The sequence below is a fragment of the Geospiza fortis genome, unplaced genomic scaffold (genome assembly GCF_000277835.1).
Source record: "Geospiza fortis unplaced genomic scaffold, GeoFor_1.0 scaffold320, whole genome shotgun sequence".
NCBI classification, from domain to species: domain Eukaryota; kingdom Metazoa; phylum Chordata; class Aves; order Passeriformes; family Thraupidae; genus Geospiza; species Geospiza fortis.
The window spans coordinates 125533-139776 of NW_005054532.1; the positions used below are offsets into that span (position 1 = coordinate 125533).

Sequence of the window (14244 nt, forward strand, 5' to 3'; positions counted from 1 at the left end):
CGGCCCCGGCATCCCCCGCAAACCCTGCCGGCGCCAGGCTCAGACCAACACGGACAGGCACAGCGATGTCACGTCTTTATTTAAAAATAAATAAATATATATACACACACAAACCCATGTTGAAGTGCATGGTGCACCCAGGAACACCCTCTCCTCCCGTCAGAGCCCCACAAAGAACCCCAAGTACCCCTTGGAGAAGGACAGCGATGCATTTCCACACCAGGGCTCCAGAGAGGATTCTCCTTTTCCCTGAGGAGCACCAACAAACACAACTTGTTATTTAAAAATAAATAAATATATATACACACACAAACCCATGTTGAAGTGCATGGTGCACCCAGGAACACCCTCTCCTCCCGTCAGAGCCCCACAAAGAACCCCAAGTACCCCTTGGAGAAGGACAGCGATGCATTTCCACACCAGGGCTCCAGAGAGGATTCTCCTTTTCCCTGAGGAGCACCAACAAACACAACTTGTCCTGTTTGTCACCGCAGAGGTCCCAAGCCACACGCCCTCCCTCACAGCACACACCAGCACCAGCTCCCTGACCCTGGCTAGGAACAAAACACTTATTGCTTTTGGGGATGTTTTTACCTCCCTCCTGCGTTTCCCAGCTGATTGTGCTTCCCACAGGAGGCCTCCATCAAGTACTCGAGGTCTTTGGATGAAAGGTACAATCCAGTTTCAGTGCAAAACGCTGTGGAGGAGTTCAAGCTCCGTGCAGGACATTGTGAGTCCAGGAAGTTGCCAGATTTGGTCTCCCTACCTGCATCCCTCTACAGTCACACAGGAATGGTAGAGAAGATTCCAACCCTGGAACAAAGTCCAACCACTTAGATTCCTAATATATTCTACAAGCTATTTAATATATAAAAAGCAACATTATTTTCAGTTTTGTACACTCATGTGCTGAAAAGTGGGAAATACCAGCGTTAAGGCTGCCTGCTGTGCCAGCCACCAACCTGGAATCATCACCCATTCCTGCCCTTAAACTCTGGCACTAAGAATGTTCCACACCAACCCCCTCAAAATGCCCTTTTTGCCAGTGCTTTTCCTGTTCCAGGTGCCCCAAAATTTTAACTCAACTTCCCCACATTCCTACAAGGCTTCCTACAAATGGGGCATAAAAATGCCATTTAGAGTCACTGTGTCATTTTTTTTCCTTTTGATGACATCCAACCACAGCATGGCTGCTGTCCCTGGACTGTTCTCCTCCTCCCCTCCTGGGATGTTCAGGGCTTGTGTGCAGAAGCACCAGGTCTCAAACCAGCCCCTCATCCTCACGCAGACCCCAGAAAACCCAGAAAAGGGTTTTTTCCAGCTTCCTTTCCTGCCAGGGCTGTATGGACGGGACAGGGACATGGAGGGGACACACTGTGGCACCAACATCCCCAGTTCCATCCAGTGGGACTCCTACACCACTGCACCAGTGCCCAGCACAAAAACAGTCTGAGCTTTAAAGGCAGGCTTAATCCTGGCATTTCCCAAGCTTTTGAGCAGTTACTCCTTAGGTTTCAGCCAAGGCCACCTGTGCATCCTGTGTGACTCGAGTTTCAGGCGTGTGGCAACAGCCGAGCCTTGCTCAGGTGTCACTGACTCCCACTCCCAGGGTCAGAGGGGAGCAGTGCTGCTCTGTGAGCCCCCACCTCGGGCAGGAATTCCCTGGAAGAGCAGCTCATTCCATGCAGGGCACACACCAGACTGCCTCAGGGGGTTCATGGTGCTCACCTGGAGCAACGCTGCTCTAACACTGGCCTAACACTGGTCTGCTGCTCACCAGGACAACCCAGCATCAACCTCCCCTTCAAGGCCTGGCTGTGTGAAGGAGGATCAAGAAAAAGCAGGACATTGCCACATGGATTTTTCTCTTTGCAATATCATATTTACAGTGAAACATTCATAGCTGCTCAACAGAGTAAAAATATGCTACATGAGAACTGTACTGGAAAATGCAGGATCCTGGGAGAGCTGGGGGAGTGTGCAGATAAAAACCAGAATGGAATAGCCAGCTTCAAAATATGCCACTGGAAACAGAGGAGGGAATGACCACAGTTCTGCTTTCCCAGCAGTCTGGCAGACACTGGAATGGGTGCAATTCCCAGACTCCCATGCTGGTGTCAGGACGGGCACAGCCCTCCCTTGGAGCAGCACGGAGAGCTGGGAATGTGCTCAGGGGCTGCCCTCAGGCAGGGACTGTCCCTCCTACTGTCCCTCCTGCTCTGGAACCACCCCGGCTCTGTGGCACAGCCAGGAGGGACAGGGGGAGGTGGCAGCCAGAGCACGGCGCTGTCTGGGGATCCAGGGAGCTGCAGATCCATAGGAAACACGGGAAGCAGAGGGGAGCCTGCTCTCCTGGGAAGCACACACAGCCTGGATGGCAGACAAACCACCCAGGCAGCTGGGGTCTGAGCTCAGAGCATGTCCTGGGGAATGAATTTACAAAGTGCCACTGGTCCTTGGACCCAAATCTAATGTACAGGATATATTACAGCAAACAGCAGCCTTGCAGCTTGTGCCAGCCCCTCTCTGCACTGCCTGCAGAAGGACTCCACTATTCACACTCTTTACAACAGACTCCTTCCTTTTCACACGGAGGAAAATAAAAACATAAGTTAAACCAGCAATAAATAAAAGTATGGAAGGTGTGCGTCCTGGTCAGCCCCCTTTGTGCATCCCAATCAGACTGGAGAGCTTCTCACAGTGCTCAAGTTTCAGGGACTCCGCTTTCTGTTTTAACCGCTCATCTCTGTAGAGCTTGGCCAAATTGGACAAATCAGACTCTGAAAGATGAAAAACAAAAAAAAGGATTAGGATGAAGTCCTGAGCCTCCTTTAAAGAACTGTTTTTAAGTGCTTTGTTATTCTTGTGGCACTTTTAAATTTTAATTTTGGTGGGTATTGAAGCCAGGGAGGTGAACAGCTACCCAAGGGACTCGTCTGAAAGGCCTCCCTGCCCTTTCATTAACAATCTCAAATGTACTTTGCATTTTGTTCCCCTTCTTCTCAAAAGCCACATAAAACTGAAATAATCCCATTGTTTAAATTATTTCCGCCCAGTAATTCAGAGAAGTTGCTTTTGCTGATTAGCTGAGGACGTCTCAATATAGGTTTTTCCCTGCAGAATAATTTGGCTGCAGGATTAGATGCACCGAGGAGAACAGCAGTAATTTACTTCTGAAAAGGTCAACATCTCCGTAAGCACAGGCTACCTGATGACACTCCATTTTTCAAAGAGCTTTTATACACCTTACAAGCCCCTCATTTTACAAAATTATTCAGAGTGGAAAGAACTTCAATAGATCCTTTCATGCCCTACGTCCTCTGTCCCTGTCCCACTGAAATTTAAAGCCATTTAACCCTCCTCCCACTCACTGAAAAGCTTCACAAACTGACAGGCAGGAGCAGCTCATTTTAGAGCAGGAATCCATTTACAGGTTTATAACCAAAATGCCACTCAAGCAGTGCTGGGCACAGCCTTGTCAAGCCTCCAGTAAAAACCAGGCTCAGGTAATTGTCCCTGAGCCCAGAGTCCCTGGAGTTGTGCAGTGGAGAATCTCAGTTTACACTTATCCAATTGAGGAAAATGATTCCCTGCACTTTTGAGGAAAATGATTCCCTGCACTTTTGACAGCGTTCATTCCATCACATTTGCTCCTTGTGGGTTTCAATCTGTCACAGAGTGGCTCTTCTTAAGCTTTTTCTTCAAGGAGACTCTAAAATATTGAATTCCAACTATTTTTCCATTGGATATACAGAAGAAATTCCTCCCTGGGAGGGCAGGCAGGCCCTGGCACAGGGTGCTCAGAGCAGCTGTGGCTGCCCCTGGATCCCTGGCAGAGCCCAAGGCCAGGCTGGATGGGGCTTGGAGCAGCCTGGGACAGTGGGAAGTGTCCCTGCTCATGGCAAGGGGTGGAACTGGATGAGCTTTAAGGCCCCTTCCAACCCAAACCATTCCATGATTCTGTGACTTGGTTTTCAGTTGCCTCTTTGTGACCCCAAGCTCTCTGCAGCCTCACTTTACAACTGAGCCATCCCAGCTGAACCATCTCCTGTAAAACCTGGCACGTGCTTTTTGAACCCAACTGTGCCCCAGATTTCAGAAGACCCAAACCCACAGCACACCCAACTTTCACACACTGCTCTGCTGAGAGTCTGCTGCAGCACTGTAAAACTGCCTGGCTGAACAATGTACAACCAATCCATAATTTTAAATGTTTTCCTTAAGGTTGTTGGACACCAGGTAATGTTCTTCAAGTGTTAAAATCAAGGACTTTAAAACCCAAGCTGCTCCTGAACTACTCATCTCTGTCTGTTTTGCTGGTGCTCAAGGGAAACGTGCCCTCAGTAAACACAACAAATGTACTATAAATAGGCATTCAAATGACAAGAAGCTCATCACACCAATTCCAACACTTCAGCAAGGATTAAGGGACCAACACTGTGCAGCAACAGCTGACTAAGAACTGCCTCAGCATCTGCAGAACTTTCCCCCAGCACTCCATCCTGTATTCAGAGTTTATTTTTACATACATGACTGTCCTAAGGTCAGCCCAGTCTCAGCTATGGCCAGGCTGGGAAGCACTGTGAAAACGGTGAGTTTTCAATGACAGCAGTGGCCTCAGGCTGTGCTAACTGGGGCTGCTGTGAATGTATTTGCAGCTGGTGACTAACACAGCCCCTGAGTGCACAAAGCTCTGGAGGAGCACGGCTTGGCAGGCACTTGGCATTCCAGGCTGGATCATCTCCCCTCTCTGGCTCCTGGGCTCCCTCAGACTCACAAACCCTGTCCCCTCTTTGGGGCTGGGCTCTCCTCAGCTCCAGCTCTCTGTGGAAGAGACAATGTGGTGACTCTCAGCTGCACGAGGTCAATTAAAGGGATTTTTCTGTAGGAAAGAAACTTTCCCCTTTAGCAAGCGTACATTTATGAGTATGAACATCCACATTATCCCTGGAGGCTGCTCCTGCCAGCCACAGACAATCAAAGCTCACAAATCAAACACACCAAAAACTTCAGGGCTTTTATGGTCTTATAATATATGTTCTTTTCCTTTTTCACTTTAGAACCTACATCTTTTAATTTCTCTTTAAAAGCAGGATTGGTAACTTTTACGTAAAATAAGCCAAAACAAGCCTTCCCATCAAACACCTGTAAAGAGCCTGGAGTCAGCAACACTACTGTTACCTTTCCTTTAGGAATATATGAGTCTTCTTTAGATAAATTGGTAAAGAAACTGAAAACAAGTGCAAAGGCACCTTTTAGCAGAGTGCTGAGGACTGCTCTGCACAGAGCAATTAAAAGCCCCCACCAGGGTGTGAAAGCAGCTTGTCTGCTGCTACTGAACACTCACACAACCTGTCCCAGCTTCCTTTACACACAGCACTACTCGGTGTTGACTCATTTGAAGGTGATGAGCTCTTTAGGTGAATAAAATCAGTGAATAAAACCAGTCACAATATCCCAGCCTAAGCTACTCCTTGGGATTTGATTTATTACTTCTTACAGCAGGAATTTGTTGTCTCTTCAACAAACCAGATCATTAGCAATTAACAGGCAATAAAATATGGGGCTAACATGCCCTTATTTTGCCACTGATCCACTCAGGGCTGAGTGAGAATAACAATTTTGAATGCTCACATCTGTTTTCTTCCTTTCTGCATTCAATTCTTGTTTTTGAAAGACTTGAAAATGGTGAAAAACACGATCTTCAACTCAGCTAAAGATAGAAAATGCAAATAACACCCAAACCACGGAAGCATGCTCTGAAAACTGATACCAGAAACACAGCCCACTGCAAGGGAGCCAAGAGCACCTGGACACACTCTGGACTCTCTTGGAGAAATTTTAAGGAAAAAGTTATAGAAACTTCTTGTGGAGACAGTCAAAGCAAAACTGATTCTGCTCCAGCAAAGGAAACATGGAATAGGTGATGTCTCAAGATTTTTGCAGCCTAGCAGTCTGTCAGGGCTAGATGAATGTGGTGGGTTGTATGTTTAAACCATCACTAAGGGTTATTCAAGCATAAAACCTGAGCGGAAAAAAGTGTCTCAAATGGTGAAGTCTACTTTCCACTCATCTTTCAGAATCACTTAAAATGGATTTTGACAGATCTCAAGAATAGCAAATTCAGTGTTAAGAGCAGATGTGAGGCACTTTAAACCAGTGCAAGACTGAGATGTTACAGGGATTGGAAACTGAGGCTAAAACCAGCAAAGCTTTGTGAAGCACAGCCACCCCCCAGCCCCTGAAACACCCTTGGGACAGAAATAACTTACTTTGCTGTTTCTCCTTCCAGCAGCTGGTCTGAATATAGTCTATGTAATCCTTCTCAACTGTTTTCTCAAGCTCTTGAAGTTCTGCTCCTTGATAATTCTTTTCAAAGTTTTTATCAACATAGTAAGGCACCTGCAAGTTCTCTGTTTCCCTGCTCACAACGTGGCCTATGGACCTGTGTGAGCAGCAGGGAGAAATCACATGTTTCAGCAGTTCAGACCTCAAAAAATCAAGAGCTATTTATCCATATTAGCATTTCCAGAGGAAAATATTTACAGCAATATTTGTACAGTTCATTTCTGCAGGATTATGGCTCCCTCAACCATCCAGTCAGGAAATTACAATCTCAGGGACAGCAAGCTGTGCAGTACAAACAGAATCCACCCTCCTGCTACAACCATAGGAAAATATCCCAGAATGTATAAAAACTTAGGGAACAATGCAGTTGGATCTGGATTTTCCCATTTTTTTGGATCCTACAGTAGAAATAAAACTTAGCAGGGGGGATTCTAGTTACACTTTTCTTCAGGGTTTTATAATCATAAGTAAGCAAAGTGAGGCATGGAACAGGCTGGAAAATACCCTGTAGGAAGAATCAGCCCCTCTGACACAGTCACTGGGTTAAACCACACTCCTGGAGTGAATTTCCTTATTTGAGCAGATACCCAAGGCCTCTGCTCAAATCACTGCCCACAGAGAGAGGCAGGCAGCCAAAATACAAAGGTTACACTCAAAAGAATCCTGTTTGCCCCTTTCTCCTGGACTCCTCTTTTCCTTCTCCTCCCTGTGCCTGAGAGGTGTCCCCAGTTTCTTTTGGTTTTTAGGCTGTTCAGTGTTTTAAGACCATGATTTAGATAAACAGCCTAACTGTGAACCAGGCTCAGGCCTGACTATCTCCCATCACCAGGAGAACGGGAGGTGGTGAAGAAAAGCAGCTCAGCTGCTGTGGGGGCAGCGTGGGAGGTTTCACATGGGACTGGCAGATAGCAAAAACACTCCCTGGGAAAAAAAAGCCACCCTAAAAACATCCACGCTCCTGCTCTTTTCTGAGGGCCTCACACTGACATCGTGTGGTAAAACAATGAGGGGTGCTGGGCTGCTCTGGCACAGGAGAGAGGGGAAGGCTGGACCTGAGCAGTTTTACTCCCAGAAGGGAACAAGGGGACTACTTGGAGCACTCTGCTGGCTGCCCCAACCCTGCCAATCCCACCCCTCTCTCAGTAAGGGCCAGCCCAGGTCAGCCCTTTCCCTCCTCCAGCCCTGGAAGCTGAGAGCAGCATGTGGCTTTTCCTCTGCCCCACAAGCTCCCAGGACAGCAGCTCTGGTGGGGTCCTGCTGCTCCCAGAGCCCACCAGCCCCCAGGGCCCTGCTTCTCTGGAGAGGTTAAACCAGGGCATTTCAAGGCTTTAATGAGTTGTGGGGCTTCTAGTGGAATTCATGCTCCAGAAAAGATTTGGATTTATACTGCAAACCACAGGTTTTATTTTTTAGCTGCTTTCCAGAGGAACCTCAGGGGTGATCCACAGATCCTGGGGGCTGGTCAGATGAGAGGCTGATCCACACCCACACTCCTCATGCACTATCACTGTGCAAAACCATTCCACACCAGCTGAGGAAGGTTTCTGACCCTCACAGTTCAGCACCCCATGCACTGAAGCTCCCCACAGGTAACTTCACAGTGCTCAGAACTCACCAGTGCAGGCTGGTGGTATTTCCTTATTTGCAAACTGGTAACATTTTCTATAAAGAGCAGAACATAAATGTGCATTTTGTTATCAAACCCAACTTCCATCAGCCTCCATCCTGCAAACAGCAGCAGCAGAAAAATGTGGTTTTAAAGGACTTACGATTTGTAGAATAAGCTGTAGGGTGGGTTGGTGGCCATCAGCTGGGTTATAACTGACACTATGATGATGATGAAAACTGGCATCAACTGGATAAATGCAGAGTATGAATTCTGAAAAGTACAAGGATTAACAGTCAAGAAAATACAGAGATGGAAAAAGGCATCTGTTCACAGAAGTCAGGCTATCAATCACAGATCAACAACGTGTTACATGTAAACTTTGAGGAAAAAAGAGGAAATACTTTGGGATTTTGAGAGGGGAGACACTGTAATTTATCAATACCCTTTATTAATAATGTCAGAACACTCTTGAACACAATTTTCTTTCCATGATCTTTTCCTCTGCCCCTTCCTTCACAGTGCCCACAGCACTCCTGTAGCTGTCAGTGTCCAATCCAGCCCGCAGGAACACCCTGCAATTCCTGTGTGCCTACAGCTTTCCTGCAGCCTCTGAATTTGCTCCCCATTGTAAAGATCTCAGCCTCTGCCCAAGCCCTGCATTTAATGCCTGAGCAGTAAAGGGTTAAGAGCTCCCATGCAGTGTAACTTCAGACAGGATGCAAGCACTGGGGCTTTTGACTGGATTCATTTGGCAAAACAAAAGAGTGGAGACACTATCAAAGAAAAAACACTGACGCTTCCTTTTGCTCTTTCATTTCTTTCTAAACTGGCTTCTAAAATGCTTTTTCTTATGCAGAGAAAAATATAAGCTCTTTAGGCTTTGCCCTCTGGCCTGGGATAGCAACAAGCATTCCTGATGCAGCAGTAGATGGGATTCACAGGATCCCAGGATCAGTGAGGTTGGAAAAGCTGTCCCAGAACATGGAGTCCAAGCTGTGCCTGATCCCCTCCTTGTCCCCAGCCCAGAGCACTCAGTGCCACCTCCAGCCCTTCCTTGGACACCTCCAGGGATGGGCACTCCAAACCCCCCTGGGCAGCCCCTCCCAATCCCTGAGCCCCCTTTCCATGGGGAAATGCCTGCTGTGCCCACCCTGAGCCTGCCCTGGCCCAGCCTGAGGCCGTTCCCTCTGCTCCTGTCCCTGTTCCCTGGAGCAGAGCCCGACCCCCCCGGCTGTGCCCTCCTGGCAGGAGCTGTGCAGAGCCACAAGGGCCCCCTGAGCCTCCTTTGCTCCAGGCTGAGCCCCTTCCCAGCTCCCTCAGCCTCTCCTGGGGCTCCAGCCCCTTCCCAGTTCTGTTCCATTCCCTGGACACATTCCAGCCCCTCAGTGCCTTCCCTGAAATGAGGGGCTGGATTCACTTCCCACAGCTTAGCTGTCTGTCAGCTGTACCAGGGTTTTTTTCTGAGGCTGAGACTCACAAGGCAAAACTCATCTTCCTTGGAGAATGATCCCTGGAGGTTAACAGACTGTCTCCAGAGGAAGATCTTGCCAAGGCAGGTGGCAGGTGTGTATGTGCACTGACAACAAAGGACACCTTGTGTCTCATCTGGAAGTCTCTGTAGGCAGAAATGTGTCCCAGGCCCATCCTATCCCCAGCTGGAAGAGGCCTGGGCAGCCCCTGGGTGCTCACTTACTGAAGGATTAAATACACCTTGACGACAAGCCACTGTTTCCACATCCATCATCAGTATCCATCTGGACTTGTTGCTGGATTACCAAGCACTGGAGCTTGCAAAAAGCAAGCAGCAGCAAAACCTCAGTGACAGAAACTGGAGGGCCTGAGATGCTGTAAATACAATGGATCTTTACAGCAGTGCTTCATAAAAGCCAACCCAGTGACAAAGAAAACATCCACTGTGGCTGCAGCCCTTGAGGATGAACTCTGAGCACTCCAGCATGGCAGGGTTTGTCCTGGCTTTGGAAGAGGATCCCTCACCCTGCTGAGCTGTTTAATTATTTAAGCTGAGGAGATCTCTGCTCCTGGCTACCTGTGGCCTGTGCTCCTCCTCCTCTGGCTCCTGTGTCCACGCCCTCTCGGCCCGGTGCCTCCGTGGGTAGTAGTGAGCATCTCTGGCTACATTGGAGAACATGTGGATATTCCCTGCAAAGAAACCAGCACAGACTCATGTCTCACCCAGCTGCTGCTACCCCTGGATTCCTCAGCTTCTACTGAATTCTCCAGGCTTATACTCCACAGCCTGAATTACAGCTGCGAGATCTCAGTGTAAAAAGCACAAACCATCTCAGAATTAAACACCACCAAAATGTTATTCCAAAAAGCCTATCAGAGAAATTGTAGTGTGTTCCAATCCATCTTAATTTGAATCAAGCTGCAGAAACATGTTCTGATTTGTATGATTGTATCTCATATTTTAATGCTGTTCATGTCACATTCACTTGCAAGGCTGTGGCAGGAAAATGAATTTGCTTCACCAGGCTCAGGCTGTGAATTATGGTCTCCCATAATTACTGAATGTGGTCTTCTACCCTCATTTCTAATTCCTCTGCCTTCAAGCCATTAATAATTTCACTTAATTATTTTATAATAAAGAGATTTTTAAAAGAGTAAAAAAGTAGAACCATTCAGGATTTTCTTTCTTGCACACAGAATGTGGTTGATTTATTTTTAAGAAATCTAAAATGAGGGAAGAATTGCATTTGCTGCTTCAATTTGAAGTCAGGATCTGATTTTATCACCATATGAATATCTTAATAATAGCTGTGCTCTCCTCTTTTGAAATTCAGAATATCTTTGTGTTAGAGAATTGAAATCTGTGGCTTATCATCACAACAGAAATGCAAAGCTATTTTTAAGCCCTGGGAAAGATGTCGCATTATTTTATGCTCTTATCCTGTCCTTTTTTGAGTTTTCCAGAGAATTCTGCAAGAAACCTGGGCAAAGGTGACCTCTGCTATTGTGTCAAAACCTCTGTTCCACTGCTTGTTCAAAGATTTTCCAAGCTCCAGGCATGTGTGCAGTCAGAGCTCCAACAGTGAGCCAAGCCAGGCCAGCTCCAAGGAGGAAAGTTTCTTTGGGAAAAAAGAAAGTTTATTTCCATCCTTTAACATTGCTCAGACAGGATTTTATCAAGCTGGGAAAAGAAGCAGCCAATGTGGGAAAAGAAGAATGTGGTTTTTATAGGGGTGCCTAGAAAAAAAAAGTTTTCCCAAATTTTAAGTTTCTCCAAGGATTTCTGGCAGCAGTTTCTTTTGTTCCATGTGCATTTATTTTTTATGTGAGGAACTTGTAGCCTCTCTTCATTACAACTGCAACACTCTGCCAAGTGGAGTCTCCTTTGAGTTTTATCACATATAACATTTTAAATTTAACTATTTTTCCATGGAATATCCATAGAGGAAAACTGCTCAGTAAAAATAAAGCCACAGACCTGCCCTCAAAAGCCCAGTGAGGAAACTCTTGTTTACTACCAACACCCACTACTACAAAATTATATTTTTATCTTCTTACTCTTTGCTGCTTTGCTAAAAATTCCCATTTTCTCCTTCATGCCAGTCTCCCTGATAAACCTGCCATGCCTCACACCCAAATTTCTCCCACAGCTCCCCAATTTCCTGTCCTCAACTCCAAGCATCCCTGTCCCCCGCCAGGCCCATTCCACGAGGGTGATGTCCCACACAGGGCACATCCAGGTGCAATTCCTTGCACAGTCAGAGATGGAAAACTTGCAGACTCCAGCTGGAATTACACCATGCTGGGGTTGGCTTTGCATATCCACTGGTGCAAGTCTGGGATCTGAGGTCCCCTTAGCTGCAAGATGCACCACTCACAGCAAGCTTTAGTAAGTAACTACTCGTCTGTGTGTCTTCAGCCTGTAGTAACTGGTGTGTACCTCACTTTTTATAACACCTTGGAGGTGAAAAGTTCCCAGGAGGGCTAAAGCAACTCCTTAGATGCTGCCAGGAAGGCCCTTGAAGTCCTCACAACCTTCAGATTTCCTTTTAACCCACTGATCTTGCAGGATCTTTCTATTTTTCCTACACCAAGGCTGGGCTGAGACATGCACAGAGCTACTCCAGGTGCAGCTCCCATGGCTGTGTCACTGATCCTGCACAGCCCCTGGCTCCTTTCCTGGCAGGCAGCACTTGCTGAGCTCCCAGGCTGTGATTCTATCACAGCACAAGCTGCTGTGAGGCACAGGAGCTCCTGCTTCCCCTGAGAGCACAGCTCCAGGAGCTGGGCCCTGCTGGCCTGGAATGCTGTCTGGTGCCTCAAGTACAACCCAGGCATGGAACTGTTCAGGTTGGAAAAGACCTCTGAGGTCACTGAGTCCAACCATCATGGAAAACAACTCTGATCCCTTCTCATTCACACCCTGTGTAACCTCCCATACCATTACTGGCTTCAGATGATGGAGGGAATAAAAGAGAGGCAGAAATCCAATGTGAAAAGGTTTCTGCTCTTTTCAGATGTGTCACCAACTCCCTGAGCAGTCCCAAGGGAAGCTGAACTTCCTCCTGGTTTACAGAATCATGGAATATGCTGAATTGGAATGGATCCACAAGGATCATCCAGCCCCTGGCCCTGCCCAGACCCACCAGCAATCCCCCCTGTGCATCCCTGGTGTCCAAAGGCTCCTGGAGCTCTGGCAGCCTCAGGGCTGTGCCCATTCCTGGGGAGCCTGGGCAGTGCCCGGCCCCCTCTGGGGGGAGAAACTTCTCCCAAAATCCAGCCTGGCCCTGCCCTGGCCCAGCCCCAGCCCCAGCTGTTCCCTCAGGGTTAGTCAGTCCACTGCCCTTTGAAGCCACTGCAGCCAGGTACTGACCTGTAGGGAAGTGCCCACCAAAAAACACATTGAATATTTCTTCTGGTGTGATGTCTGCTTCGAACTCTGTGTAGTAATTGTAGTGCCTGGCCTGGCCAGAGCTGACGTGCTCGTGGTCACTCCCGAGTTCATCGTAGCGGAGCCGTTTCTCAGGGTTGCTCAGAACTGCAAAAGCATTGCCTATTGCTGGAGAGGGAATTAAAACCAGTGTTACATTGCCAGAGCTCACACTTTTGGAAGTGGAGCAGCAGAAAAAGCTCAAACAAGCCTAGGAAATTTGTGCTTGACCAAAGATGTGTAACAGCCCTGCCATTACCTGTGATGGAAACCAATTCCCACTGTCACTGATGCCAGCAGAAACACAAAAGTGTCCAGGTATATGGAGAGACTTGAAATATTTGTAAAACTGACATGAGAGTTCACTTCAGCCAAGAAATTGGTGAGAATGGAGCATTTTATCAGCTCAAGCCAAATGCAAGTTTGGTCTGAGTGCAACTCCATATCCCACAGACAATTAACACAAAGTTAATAACTGCAGGCACCAATTAAAATGCATAGGGCTATCCCAAGTTTCTCCTGCTGGCTGAGATGCTCCTGAAGCTGTGTGGCACATCTATTTCACACCTCACATCCAACCACTCAGGAGGGTTAGTTTGGCTCATCTTCTTTTTGATCTCTGACAGAACAAGTTCATAGACAAATAGAACCCAAACACAAACAAATAAAGGACAGCTCTCCAGAAGCTCCTTGTTTTAACAGCCTGAATGAGTCACTGGCTTTCCTCATGCTGGGCTGCATGGAAAGGGGAAATATGTATGAGTTTAGACAGTAACACTGCAGCAAAACTGAGAACTCCAGACACAGCACATTGGATTCAATTTCATATTCCCACTCATATGTATAAATAATAATTTATTCACGACAAGGAGTAGTTATTGATGACAAACACCCAATTCTCCTGCATGGCCAGTGTCAGTTCCAAGTTCTGAGCCTTTTTCAGTATCATGGAATCCCAGAATGGTTTGGGTTGGAAGGAACCATGAACATCACCTGATTCCAATGCCCTGCCATCAGCACGGACAGCTCCCACTTGACGAGGTTGCTCCAAGCCCCATCCAAGTTGGACTTGGACACTTGCAGGGATCCAGAGGCAGCCACAGCTGCTCTGGGCACCCTGTGCCAGGGCCTCAGCACCCTCACAGGGAGGAATTTCTTCCTAATATCCCGTCCATCCCTGCCCTCTGATAGTACAGAGGCCATTCCCTGTGCCCTGTCGCTCCAGACCCTTGTAGAGCTCCTCAGAAGTATCTGGGAATGACACCCGGGATACATTTCCCATCGTTTCTAAGGGACACGTGTATTTTGCAGACAGAAATGCAAACCCTGCCGAGCCGCAGCAGGGTTCTGTGAGGCCGCTGCCGTGTCCGCAACCCCAACGGGCACC

General features: G+C 47.6%; 1 protein-coding gene across 1 annotated transcript; it reads right to left on the bottom strand.

Annotated features, from left to right (window-relative positions):
• Positions 1-1860: 1860 nt before the first annotated feature.
• DNAJC18 (DnaJ heat shock protein family (Hsp40) member C18) lies at positions 1861-13035 on the bottom strand. The gene is made up of 5 exons (XM_014310439.2): positions 12801-13035; positions 10005-10117; positions 8118-8227; positions 6273-6445; positions 1861-2780 (listed from the first exon to the last, which is right to left on the bottom strand). Exons 2-5 carry the CDS (start codon positions 10104-10106, stop codon positions 2656-2658), a joined length of 510 nt encoding a protein of 169 aa, XP_014165914.1. The 5' UTR covers positions 10107-10117; positions 12801-13035; the 3' UTR covers positions 1861-2655.
• Positions 13036-14244: the final 1209 nt, after the last annotated feature.

What these genes read in the sequence shown, in the direction of transcription:
- DNAJC18 (XM_014310439.2), bottom strand. Translation starts at nt 10,106, where the DNA reads ATGTTCTCCAATGTAGCCAGAGATGCTCACTACTACCCACGGAGGCAC. An exon ending in AGGAGGAGCACAGGCCACAG is followed by an intron (nt 8,228 to 10,004) that starts GTAGCCAGGAGC and finishes TGTACTTTTCAG; the next exon opens with AATTCATACTCTGCATTTAT. An exon ending in TACAGCTTATTCTACAAATC is followed by an intron (nt 6,446 to 8,117) that starts GTAAGTCCTTTA and finishes CTGCTCACACAG; the next exon opens with GTCCATAGGCCACGTTGTGA.